The sequence below is a fragment of the Astyanax mexicanus genome, chromosome 17, assembly GCF_023375975.1.
Source record: "Astyanax mexicanus isolate ESR-SI-001 chromosome 17, AstMex3_surface, whole genome shotgun sequence".
NCBI classification, from domain to species: domain Eukaryota; kingdom Metazoa; phylum Chordata; class Actinopteri; order Characiformes; family Acestrorhamphidae; genus Astyanax; species Astyanax mexicanus.
In genome coordinates this window covers 41,206,752-41,220,084 of record NC_064424.1, presented here as the reverse complement: position 1 = coordinate 41,220,084, position 13,333 = coordinate 41,206,752, and the positions used below count along the sequence as shown (strand labels likewise).

Here is a 13,333-nt window from a genome sequence, read left to right as displayed (position 1 = left end):
TTTTACTGAAGGAAATCCATGAACCCATGGAAGAGTTGGTGAAAATGTATAAAACAAGAGTTGAGGGATACTAGCTGGCTTCAGAAAATGATTCCTGGCCTTTCCAGGCTTGAATTTTTAAAATGGCCTTTCCTAAAAATCAGTATGTAGGTCCAGTATGTAGATAAGCATGTTGTTCATCAAGGCTAGCTCAAGAATAGGGGTGGGCGATATGGCTCTAAAATAATATCACGTTATTTCAGGGTATTTTTGCAATAACGATATACTTGGCGATATAGGAAAACAGAAAAATAATGAATTAATTTCAGGCACATAGTATAAGAGTATAACAGCATAATCATAATGTGACAAAATAAATAATACAGCATAACATAATATTATGCAGCAAATAATATTGCAGAATAAACTGCAAACTAAAACAATTGTACAATAAATACACCTAAAGCTTCACAGTAAATAATAGACTACTTTTAAGACAGAACATCTCTATTATCACGATATGGATTTTTTATATCACGATATATCTGTGTCATGATATATTGTATACGATATAATATTGCCCACCGCTACTCAAGAACATCACAGCAGTAAGAGAATTCTGCAAGGTAAAGGTGGTTAAAAGTCCAAAAGTCAAGCTGGTTTTGAACTGTGATTTCTAGCTAATCCAGTCTTGAATGTTTTGGAATGTTCCTTTACAATTAGCTATAAATGTGTATATTGAAGAAAGCATGTTTTTTTAATAGAAAACAGCGAAGAGATCACCATGAGAGTTGGATGAAATGTTCCTCATAATTCCCCAAAAATGTATCAATACCTTAAGCTTCATGCTTAAAATCACAGCTGCATGATCTAACTGGCCACCCTTTGACCCATTTTGGACCCACTTTTATTTTTTATTATTTTTTTTTTTTTTTGTAGTTTCATTGGTCAATCTGTGTTTATTTCTGGCTCCACGTGAGCCATAGTTTTCCATTAATTTACAGCTTTTTGTTTTTTTTATTAAATTGCAAAATCTTAGTTATTTTGATGTAAAATACTTGGTTTAATTAAACATGTTATATAATTAAGCAATAATACACAAGAGGGAGTGCTATAACGTATAATATTGGCACTGCTGCGTCCTCCTGCTTACGAACCTCACAGTTCCATTATATTACAGTTCCCTATAAATCTACGAAAGTATTGAAAAAAAAACACAATGAACCTTTGGGCATTCTGCACAAAAGAAGCAGTGTGCAGAATGCTATGAGCATTCTATAATGAAGAGGAATTTAACAATAAAAAAAAAAAACAATGCAAAGAAAATCTCCTGTGCTTTGAAAAAAAGCATTTTTATTTATTTATTTTTTTTATTATGATGCTTCTTTTGCATCCCTTACATTTCCTACAAATCCACCATAAAAAGGAACCATAAAGAAATGGCATAAACTAGAAGCTCAAATCAAGATTGAGTTGATAAGAATTTCTAAATTTAAAATAGAAACAAACCTAGCTGGCTTAATTCCAATGTTTCTAAATTGGGATGGTCTCCAAAATAAAGTCATTTGGAGAGAGGTGCTGTAGCAGTGATGAAGGAGCACATCTGCGTTTGTTTGCGAGTCTTAACTGCATCAAACGACTGCAGCCGTTCTCTGACGTGTGAAGGATTCCTCCGCTCTCGGACCCTCTCGGGCCGTGCTGGCCAGCGCCGTGGGCAGCTGTGCTTCTGTAATGCAGAGTAATCACAGTAAAGATTTCCTCAGCTCATTGCAGTAATCTGCTCTGGTCAGTCTTGATGACGGACTGGAGCGCGGGGAGCCCTTTATCCCGGCTTAGCGATGTCGTGTTAATGCACGGGATCAAGGTGCTGTGATTGCGGCTCTTCATCACCGGCTATGTGCATTACACACCTCCTTCTGTGCAGCTGACCGCTATTGGGTTTGGTTTGTTTGTGCCATGTCTCTCTCTCTCTCTATCTGTCTCTCTCTCTTTCTCTCTTTATTTTACTCTCACTGATTCTCACTCGCTCATGCCCCCTCTCTCCCCTTGCTTATATCAGAGTCCTTTTCTCTCTTAATTGTTTGGCAACTGCTAACTATGCAACAAATGTGCCATGCAGTCAGTAGCCAAGGGACACCCTTGCTCGTCCACAGAGCGTCCACGCCAGGCGGTATTAGCTCTTGGACGCGAGTCAGGTGTTTATCGTGCCTCCTCTCGCATGGCTCCTGCACTGATTGCCTGTGAGTGCTGTGGGGCTGATGGGACACAGTTAGGGCATTTACTGGGACGTAACGAGGACGAGGGAGTAGGGAAGGTGGGGGGGGGGGGGTTAACAGCAACCCACATTGAAGTTGTGGCTCTGAATGGACCCACTTTTCTGCTATTTTTATGTTTTTTCATTGGTCAATCGTTTATTTCTGGAATGTTCATTTCTTTCCGTGTGAGCCATTGATTTGTGTTCATTTGATTGCAGAATCTTAGTTATTTTAAAGTAAAAACACTCTGTTTTATTGAACAGGTTATATAATTAACAATCCTATTATGTTCATTTGTCAGGAACAGCAATGGTGTTCCGGGGTCATTTTGACACAGTGCATGTTTAATTATCTAAAAGATGTCTGAAACCCCAAAAATCCTTACAAGCAGTGTATGTATATATGTATATAATATATATGTGTGTATGTATATATATATATATATATATATATATATATATATATATATATATATATATATATATATATATATATATATATATATATATTTTTTTTTTTTTTTTTTTTTTTACTAACTCCATTACTAATTATTCGACCAATATTTAGTGGAATGGTGTTTCTTACCTCTAACAGGTAGTGGTTCAGTTAGAATAATTCACGTTTTTCAGAAAAAATACATGTTTCAATACATTTTTTAGTATTTCACAATTTTATTACTGTTGAAAGACCAACATATAAAACTTTTTTTTTTTTCATAATTTTTATTTTTTATTTATTTTATTTATTTATTTTTTTTTTTTTGCAGGGGGTGGTTGCAAATATGTGATATGAACCATTTGTATATTATATGTTGATTACACTAATTAAGGCAAGCAGAAGAAGTTTTATACTTAAAAAAAAATCTTAACTATTTTTCCTAGATCTTCAAACTTTAAAAGCTGTGGAACGCTCACTAGCTAACACTAGCCAGTTAGCATAACAAGCTAACGCAGTTGGGTGGAGCCTCGTGCTCTCCTGCCTTTAGAAACATGAACCGAACTCCTGCAGCTTCTGCTGCTGCTGCTGCTGCTTACAATATGAGTAACTATAGCCCTTTTATATATATTAATACTGTAGCTTAAAAGAAAATATTAGTGCACACTAAACTGAATGTTTTTGTTAACTGGAGAACCAGGGGAATTGTGGTAAACTGATAAACAGCTGCTTAAATACTTTAATGCTTCTAATGCCTTCAATAATAACGTATTGTAAATTGATATTAAACGTGTGTCTAACTTAAGCAATAGAACATTTGAGAAATATCTCTTTTTAATAAATATTGAGTATTTTAGGTCCATTTATATATATGTCATGTTAATGGAAATAAAATATTTAGTTTTGTAAAGCAAGCGGTGTTAAATTTGTTGCAGTGTCTCTTTTTGAGGTGTATTGTTTAAAATTTTCAGCTGTTTTTCTGCTAATAAAATCTAATTTTTTTATATATTGTGTAATTTTGTGGGACAAAAAAAAAAACCTACACTAATTAAAGCCTTAATTTAATTACTTAGTGTTTTATATTATATGTACTCCTAACATTACAGTAAGTCACAAACTTATCTACTAATATAAATAAATAAATTATAAAAATAGCGTGATATACCGTGAAACCATCAGAATCTTGCAAAATACTGTGATATGGATTTTTATTCATACCGCCCAGCACTAGTAGACACCAAGAGAATGTAATAGCTAAACTTCGGAAGAAAGAAGAAGAGTCAAGCTGAGAGATGCATTCTGGGTCAGTTGTAGGGCTATGAACCATTACCTGGACGAAATAGTAGAATTTTCTGAATGGTGTCAGGCTTGCAACATCATGAATGATCAAGGGTTTTCTATAGGAAATTGAGAGATCACTGCAAAGATCTGTAGCTCCAGGGAATGCAGAGTGATTCTGTCTTGCTTGGATTTGGCTTCAGGTAATAGGCTGCCATCTCTGCTGAGATGTCTGTTAGACATGCTGGGATCTGAGTCGAGACATAGGTTTCAAAAGGAGGAAGATAACGGATGTTGAGTTGAGGGTCATCAGCATGACAACGGTTGGAAGAGTCATGTGTGGAAATTACATTGCCTAGTGAAAGGGTGTAAAGTGAGAAGAGAAGTGGACCCAGCACTGAGCCCTGTGGGACACCAGTAGGGTTGTCGGAGATGATGTTAAACACTAAAGTGTTACCTGATAGAAATGCCCCTCAGGTATGTCCTGCTTGGATTGAGGTTCAGGTAATAGGCTGCCGTATTTGCTAAGATGTCTGTTAGACATGCTTCGATCTGGTTCGAGACCCATCAACCCTACTGGTGTCAGAAGCAGGAAGATAAAGGATAAGTTGAGTGTCATCAGCATGATAATGGTTGGAAGAGCCATTTGTGTAAATTATACTGCCTAGTGAGAGGCCGTAGAGTGGGAAAAGAAGAAGACCCAGCGCTCCATCTCTAAGTCTTGGATAGAGCTTTACTTTTTCTCTAAGTAGTGCAGATTTTTTGCTGATTGAGATCTGATTCAGGGACTGTCTGTCAACACTCTGTAATTGTTGACATTGATTTTTTTATTTTATTTTTTAGGCCATAATCGCCCAGCACTAGTTGAATGTTAGTGCATGTTAATGCAGGGTTCGTACGGTCATAAAAAAAAAAGGGAAAAGTCATGGAATATGAAAATAGCCATTTCCAGGCCTGGATAAGTTTTGGGAAAAAAAAACACTCAAAGTTTTGGAAAAGTCATGGAAATTTGATCTTCAAATCTTTGTGTTTCAGTTTTTTCGATGGAGAAAATCTATTTTGAGGTAACAAATATGTCAGCTCAGAGTTAATTCAGTAATTTAAGTCTACACAATGGAACTCTCAGGATCTGACACACGTTTTATTATTGAAGATTGTTTTTTTTTCCCCAGATTCATTTTAGGCCATTATATAGACTATTATAATTCATTTTAATTATAGTTTTAGTTGATTTTTGGTTTTATTGTCCATTTCTGCGCTGATGTTTTAAAAATTGTATAGATATGGAAAATCTGCCTTGAAGGCATGGAAAAGTCCTGAAAAAATCATGGAAATTTATTGGTAAAAAAAAAAAGTGTGTGAACCCTGTTAATGGGAATTTTGATAAAAGTTCATATCACGATTAAGTTCAAACTTTGGTACCACTTTAAAATAAGACTACCTTTATAAAGGGTTTATAAATGGTTTACAATTAGTTTATTAATGGTTACTAGTTAGGTTGTAAATGCCTTAAAATCATTAATAATCAGTTATAACACATACGTAGATAGGGCAACAGTATAGATGGCTGTGGCTTCACTGTTTAACAAACAACAGGTCATTGTTGCCCTTTCTACTTATGTGTTATAACTGATTATTAATCAATTTTAAGGCATTTACAACCTAATTAGTAACCATTAATAAACTAATTATACACCATTTATAAACCCTTTATAAAGGTAGTCTTATTTTAAAGTGGTACCAAAACGTTTTTACGAGATTTACGAGATCATCTAGAGCAGTGTGGACAGGATGTGATCCAGTGGGACAGGTGGTGGGACGGCTGGACTATTTGCTGACTTGCAACAAATATTTAAATTCAATCCATTAAAATTGGCCTTGATCGCCAGTTTTACTGTAGTTTTACTGTAGTTTTACTGCAACTTTGTGCTGCAGTGCTTGGGTTTAGTGTCTGGTTCCACTGCCATCTCCCACATATCCGCTCATCTCGCCATCTCTCTCATATTCATCCGCCTCTTCACTGGCGCTTTTTCGTGCGTGCAGACAAGTCTGAGAGAGAGAGAGAGAGAGAGAGAGAGAGAGTATATGAGTTGTTTGCCTTTGCTCACTTGTTTGTTTTATGCTTATTTCTGGTTAGGGCTTATCAGTATTTCTCTCGATCAATATCTGAGCATCCAGCAGTCCAGGGGCAATAGCTTAACTCTGAGAAGCGAGTGCGGCTAAGCTCAGCTCCTATGACAACCGTGCAGTCGGGCTGGCCGCTCTGAGAGATTGAATATCTTACCAATTTGATGTGTAATCTCCAGGTTGGACTGTTTTCAAGCTGCGAGCGGCAGGACTAATGAGTGCCGGCCGCCGGCGAGCCAGCGAGAATGTGTTGGAGGTTCTTCCCTCATAAATAAGCAGGGGTTGCATTAAGCTGTCACTGGCCAAACAACACCTATCAGATCCCGACAGAAAGGAGAAATTTGGTGGAGTTGTGTATCTGGCTCTAGTGTGGCAATTCACTCGAGGCGCAACCACTAATCAGCATCATCACTAATATCCTCGCTGATGGTTTGAACGTTCTGTTGACAAATCCTGTAATTTATTGGTTGCAATTGATGTTGTTTTGTTCTCTCCGATCACATCGTTTGACTGGAAGAATGGGAAAGCGCATGGCAGAGAATGCAGTACATGGTTGCTGTATACAATCCAGCTTGTCCAACACATGCCAGCACTTTGCTTTAACAGATTAAAATTACGCATGAGCATCTTTGGTACTGTGCTCTGCAACTACAGCAGAAACTCAGCATGGGATGATCCTAATAAATAGCAAATTGTTTAGGAATTCTTTGATCAGATGTTCATTATCAGTTCTGAATTTTCACTGTAAATATGTAATGATATTGGCTGAGGAGTTAATGATAAAGTTTTGTTCCTCGTTAGCATTGCATTCTGTAGCCAGTGTTGTTTTGCAGTGTTGTTACATCAGAAATGTGATGTTAAACAGATTTTAAGTAGTGTTAAGACTAGGGGTGGGCGATATGGCTCTAAAATAACATCACGATATTTCATGGTATTTTCACGATAATGATACTTTTAGCGATATGACAAAACACTGAATTAGAAAAATTATTTTGAATTTTGTTATTGCATGCAATATGATATGGCTAACTGAGATATTAAAAAAAATGATTTTATCAGATTTGTAACAGAAGTCAAAAATGATCTAGAATGTCATGATACTAATAATGCACTCCAAATATCTCCATATATCCAGGATTAAAGTAAATAAAAAAAATAAATAATACTGGACATATATAATCTCTTTCTAGTAGATATATAATGGGAAATGAGAACAATGTGAATTTTTCTTTTGCTAAAAACGACAAAAAAGTCTTACCCTGATGTGATAATTAGGGGTGTGTTATATGGCACGATATATCAGGGTATAATATCGTTCACGTTCACAATGGATTAATCTAGTGCATTCTGGACTAATCAAGCGAGAGTATACTAGTCTGTTTGATCAAGACTTTACTGGACTGTGTAATTGATTGATCGAGAACATACTGACCTAATTAAAACTGGACTTATTACTCAATTAATCAAAACCTTACTGTACTAGTTAATTACTAGACTGATTAATCAAGATAACACTGGACTGTTTACTTGATTAATCAAGAGCATACTGTACTGATTAATCAAGAGCATACTGTACTGATTAATCAAGAGCATACTGGACTGTTTTATCAAGATATTACTGGTCTGATTAATCGATTATTCGAAAGCATACTGAACTGATTAATCAATAGAATAATAGACTGATTACTTAGTTAATCAAGATCTTACTGTACTAATTAATTGAGCACAAACTAGATTAATTAATCAAGGGAACACTTGACTGTTTACTTGAATAATCAAGAGTACACTGTACTGAAAAAACAATTTAATCAAGAGCTTACTGTACTGATTAATCAAGAGCATACTGGACTGTTTTATCAAGATATTACTGAACTGAATAGTCGATTAATCGAGAGCATACTGAACTTATTAATTAATAGAACACTGGACTGATTACTTAATTAATCAAGACCTTTCTGTATTAATTAATTGGGCACATACTAGACTGATAAATTAAGGGAATACTGGACTGTTTACTTGGTTAATGAAGAGTTGTATACTGTACTGAGAAATTGATTGATCGAAAAACATACTGGACAGATTTATTAAGATAATACTGGACTGATAAACAATTAATCAAGAGCATACTGAACTTTGTATATATATATATATATATATATATATATATATATATATATATATATATATATATATATATATATATACAGTCATATGAAAAGTTTGGGCACCCCAATTAATCTTAATCATTTTTAGTTCTAAATATTTGGGTGTTTGCAACAGCCATTTCAGTTTGATATATCTAATAACTGATGGACACAGTAATATTTCAGGATTGAAATGAGGTTTATTGACTGTTCTCACCATTCTTCTTCTCTGCCTTTCTGATATTTTTCTTGGCCTGCCACTTCTGGGCTTAACAAGAACTGTCCCTGTGGTCTTCCATTTCCTTACTATGTTCCTCACAGTGGAAACTGACAGGTTAAATCTCTGAGACAACTTGTTGTATCCTTCCCCTGAACAACTATGTTGAACAATCTTTGTTTTTAGATCATTTGAGAGTTGTTTTGATGAGCCCATGATGCCACTCTTCAGAGGAGATTCAAATAGGAGAACAACTTCCAATTGGCCACCTTAAATACCTTTTCTCATGATTGGATACACCTGGCTATGAAGTTCAATGAGGTTACCAAACCAATTTTGTGCTTCAGTAACGCAGTAAAAAGTAGTTAGGAGTATTCAAATCAATAAAATGATAAGGCTGCCCATACTTTTGCACCGGTCAAATTTTGTTTTAATGCATATTGCACATTTTCTGTATAATAAACCTCATTTCAATCCTGAAATATTACTGAGTCCATCAGTTATTAGATATATCAAACTGAAATGGCTGTTGCAAACACCCAAATATTTAGAACTAAAATGATTATGATTAATAGGGGTGCCCAAACTTTTTCATATGACTGTACATATATATATATATATCGTATGCATCGTGTCCTGGTATAGCCTCGTATAATAATGGTATGCTGATGTGTATCCGCTAGCCGGAACTGGCATGAGTGCGTACGCTGCATATATGAATATAATAGATACAGCAGTAAACAGCAGTGAGGTCATGTCCAGAGTGCTGCAGGAAGGATTGTGAAGGAACAGCTGTGCTGCCCTATGGCCTACAGTATGTGTATGCAGAGGCTGGATTTAGACTGGGTGGTCTGCAGACTGGGGGGGGTCATGAGCAGTCTAGGCCTGACCTGATGAAAGACAAGAGCCTCAGTGCTGCTATGTGCCGCTTTCAGACATAACATCCATACCACCCCCCTCCCCCAGCTGCATATAGAGCCAGGCATTATCATACACATCATGCTTTAGAATCCCAAACATGAGGGAGGGAATATTTTTAGTGTATGCTGCCAATCAAACTTTAAAGAGGTTTCGATGTGCACAAGATTTCAGTGCAAGTGGGAATGTTCTTCACTGGTTTTTGATAACTTAAAGATCTCATTTTATCATTTTTTTATTTATTTTAAAATGTCTATGTATGAATGAATGTCATATGAGCTGTTTTTTTTTTTTTTTTGTGAAAAAAAGTGCTCAGGTGGTCCAGTATTACGGTGCTTTAGTCTGGTGGAGGAGTAGGAAAGGAGAAACAATAGGATTTCATTTCTTGCTCATGAATATTCATACATGCAAATATATCGCATCAGATTTGCTATAAGCACTGCGACACCAGCGAGACAGACAACAGTTAGAAACATTTTAAAATAGACATTTTTGTCTTTGCAATGTAATATGTTACATGTTACTTTACAACACGTGTAATGCCCTGCTAAGTACAGTTCATCCTTAAAAATCATTAATAATCAGTTATAACACATACATAGAAAGGGGAACAATGACCTGTTGTTTGCCAAATAGTGAATGTATGTTATAACCAATTATTAATGATTTACAACCTAATTGGTAACCATTAATAAACTAATTGTAAACCATTTATAATCCCTTTATAAAGGTAGTCTTATTTTAAAGTGGTACCGTTCATTCATCATCAAACTTTGACCCAGTTTAAAGATCAGCTGTTTTAAGTTTTGGTGTGTGAATCAAGCCTGTCCCCATGCATTTCATTCCGCTGCTGTGATGTCAGCCGTCCAGCCTTTCAGCTGTTTAAAGCAGCTTTGAGCCAGAATAGCTTCAGTGTGTGTTTTCAGTGACAGAACACCACCCAATCAATATTTAAAGAGAAGCAGATTGTTGTATATTGTAGTGAACGTACAGCTGGGGCTTTTGTAATTGTTGTTTCTGAAGAATTTGATCATCTTTATAGAGACTGATCACGGCCACCTGCAGCCTGCGGAGCTTGTACTGCAGTCATGGTTAGAAATGCATATAAAAGGAAAAGCATCTTTAGCATATGAATTAAATAGTACAAAAAACTGGGTTTCCACACCTCTTGGAGAAATGGAAATATATTGGTGCATCTTGAAAATATAGAATAGCATTACAAAAGTTATTTTAGTATGTATAACTTTTGTATTTGTGTATTTCAGTCCAAAACAGCAGCTTTACAGAAGAGAGAAAAAAAAAACTTTTAAACTGTCAATGGAAGTCAATGTAAAAAGAGTTTATTTCAGGTCATTTTAAAGAGTTTTTATTGGTCCATTAATCAAGAAATGTTGGTAGAGTGTAAGGGACAGTTTGTCTGTTCAAATTATGTAGTAAACAAAATCGCCAGTGTTTTTCATTGGACAGCGACAATATATTATATAGATATATTACACACAGAGTGATCTATTTTTAGCATTTATTTATTTTATTGTTGACAATTATAGCTTACAGCTAATAAAAAACGAAAAATCAGTAGTTTGCGAAGTCCTGCTGGAAAATGAAATCTGCATCTTCGAGAAAAAAAAAAAAAAGAAAAAAAAAGTTGTCAGCAGAGGGAAGCATTAAATACTGTAAGATTTTCCGATTGTCTGATGCATGTTCACCAATTAATAATATTTTTTTCTGAATTTTGTCTCCATATTTAAAGTAAACTGTGCATACTATTGCAGTAAAATCAGTAACAATTTACAACAGGCGTACATTAATTAACAGTTATTGCATCAGAACGTCTAAACTAGTGTCTTATATATATTTTTTTAAGACATTACTTACAATTTAGCAATGTTTATTACTGTCATAAGTACTGTTACTTGTGACCCTTATTGTACAATGTTACCAAAATATGATGGAAATTGAATTATATTATTAAAAGAAAATTAGATTTCTATAAATCATTACACAAAAAACATTACAAAACATTTTACAAAAAGAATACATTAATTAACAGTACTTATGTCAGGGCTCCGAGTGGTCCAGTGGTCTAAAGCACTGTTACTATGATCATGAGATCACTAGTTTAAACCGGAGCCCCGAGAGAGCACAATTGGTCTTGCTCTCTCTGGGCTGGTAGATGGCACTCTTTCCCCTCATCACTCTAAAGGGTGATGTCGATCAGCACAGGGCGTCTGTGAGCTGATGTATCAGAACCGAGTCCCTGCGCTTTTCATCCAAGCTCCATGCTACTCGGAAAAGCTGCATCAGCAGCAGCTCAAAAAGAGGTGGAGTCCGACTTTAGATGCATCAGAGGAGGCATGCGCTAAATAGAACAGTGGGACAGTTGGCTTAGCTGAATTGGGAGAAAACATTTTTTTTAGAAAATTATTAATAAAATTATAATTTTTTTAAATAATAACGATTTTTTAAAAATCTCAACGAATTGTAAATTGACACGAAGACATTATTCATTATTGTTAATTTTGTAAACTAATGTCTCAATTCATTATTATTTATTTTATAGACATTTAACAGTGTTTATTACTGTTGTAAATACTTGATTGTTATTTGATGTACCCATTGTAACTGTTACTGAATTGTCCACCCTGTTACCCAGCTTGCTGTTACGGAGTGGATGCATGCATGACAGGGAAAAAAAGTTTTTAAAAAAAAATAAAAAAAAGTTGATATAGCTGTGAGAATTAGAGAGTAAGAGAATTAGGGAGTAGGGAGGTCTAATAAATATGATGAATAGTCAAAGGAATAAAATATCTGAAGTCATTAAATCAGTTATGAGATGCCTAAAGGCGCAGTATTCTAATAATGACCCATTTGCTTCATATCTTTCTCACTCAGTCCAACCCTATAACACACTCCTCTCTTCTCCTCTTTATCTCTCTTACAGGACCTGATGGCCAAGGTGCGGGCGATGCTGGCCGCCTCGAAGGGTCTTCAGCCCAACCTGTCCTGAGATGGGATGGGAGCAGAAGGGCAGGAGAAGACAGATGCTGTGAACTGGGTCATTCAGGAGCAGCGGCTCTGCTAGAGGAGGAGGAAGAGCACAGTCATTTCTGCTCTTATGTTACCGAGTTGTTGTTGTTTTTTTTTTTTTGTTTTTTTTTCTTGTGAATGAGATGAACGGCAGCCGCGGGGAAGCGGCTGTACCGGTCGCTGAAGCCCGAACAGGTGTACGCCGAGCCAGGCAGCAGACTGCGGGATTATCCCTCCTTCTGCTGCGGAAGACTGTTCTTTCTTTTGTTTTCTTTTCCTTTTTTCTTTAGTTTTTTTTTTTTCTTTTGAATTGTGTTTCTTCATTTCTCTTCATTCCTTTCTCTTTTCCGCCAGAAGGTGCCACCGTAAAGAAATATCAACGACAGGAAATAATTTATTAAGCATTGTGTATTAGATAAAAACAAATTCCAACTTTCACCCAAACTGATGACCCAGCTCCTTCTCGTGCGATAATGCTCGCGCCAGAGGGGCGGTGTTATATCCTTCTGTGAAGGATAATGTTGTTTATTTTCTCTCTCTTTCTATTTTTCTCTCTCTTTATCTATCTCTACTCCATCCCAGTTCTCCCTTCCAGCCAGGTTCATTCTCTGCAGCCACTTGGCTGCTCTGCGTTTCCGTCTATAATTAGGTTTTAAATAATGTGGCCTTCACGTTCTGAGTTTGTACAGGGTTTACTTTGCATCTGCTTTGTAAAACACTGAACAGTAATAAAAATCTGAATTATGAACTCTGTGTATCTCCAGACTCCTCACTCCCTTGCTCTCTACTCTATATACTGTAGAAGCTGCCCTTTTCCTTCCATTGCTTCCATGCTTTTCATTTCCTGCATTTCTGCGAAATCAGGCTCCTGGATGGGTCTTTTGCATGCGTCACCTCGGCCTATTTTCTGCAGGACGTGCCTGCAAACTGTTCTGTGTCTAAATCTGGGAAGC

The 13,333-nt window shown here is 36.1% G+C and overlaps 1 protein-coding gene across 1 annotated transcript in view; it reads left to right on the top strand.

The window, feature by feature from the left end:
• LOC103041651 (splicing factor SWAP) overlaps positions 1-13,128 on the top strand; it is a 209,652-nt gene extending 196,524 nt beyond the window's left edge. Inside the window, exon 18 of the mRNA XM_022676513.2 lies at positions 12,295-13,128. Within this exon, the coding sequence (XP_022532234.2) occupies positions 12,295-12,360 (66 nt within the window). The 3' untranslated portion in view covers positions 12,361-13,128. The remainder of the gene's footprint in view (positions 1-12,294) is intronic.
• Positions 13,129-13,333: the final 205 nt, after the last annotated feature.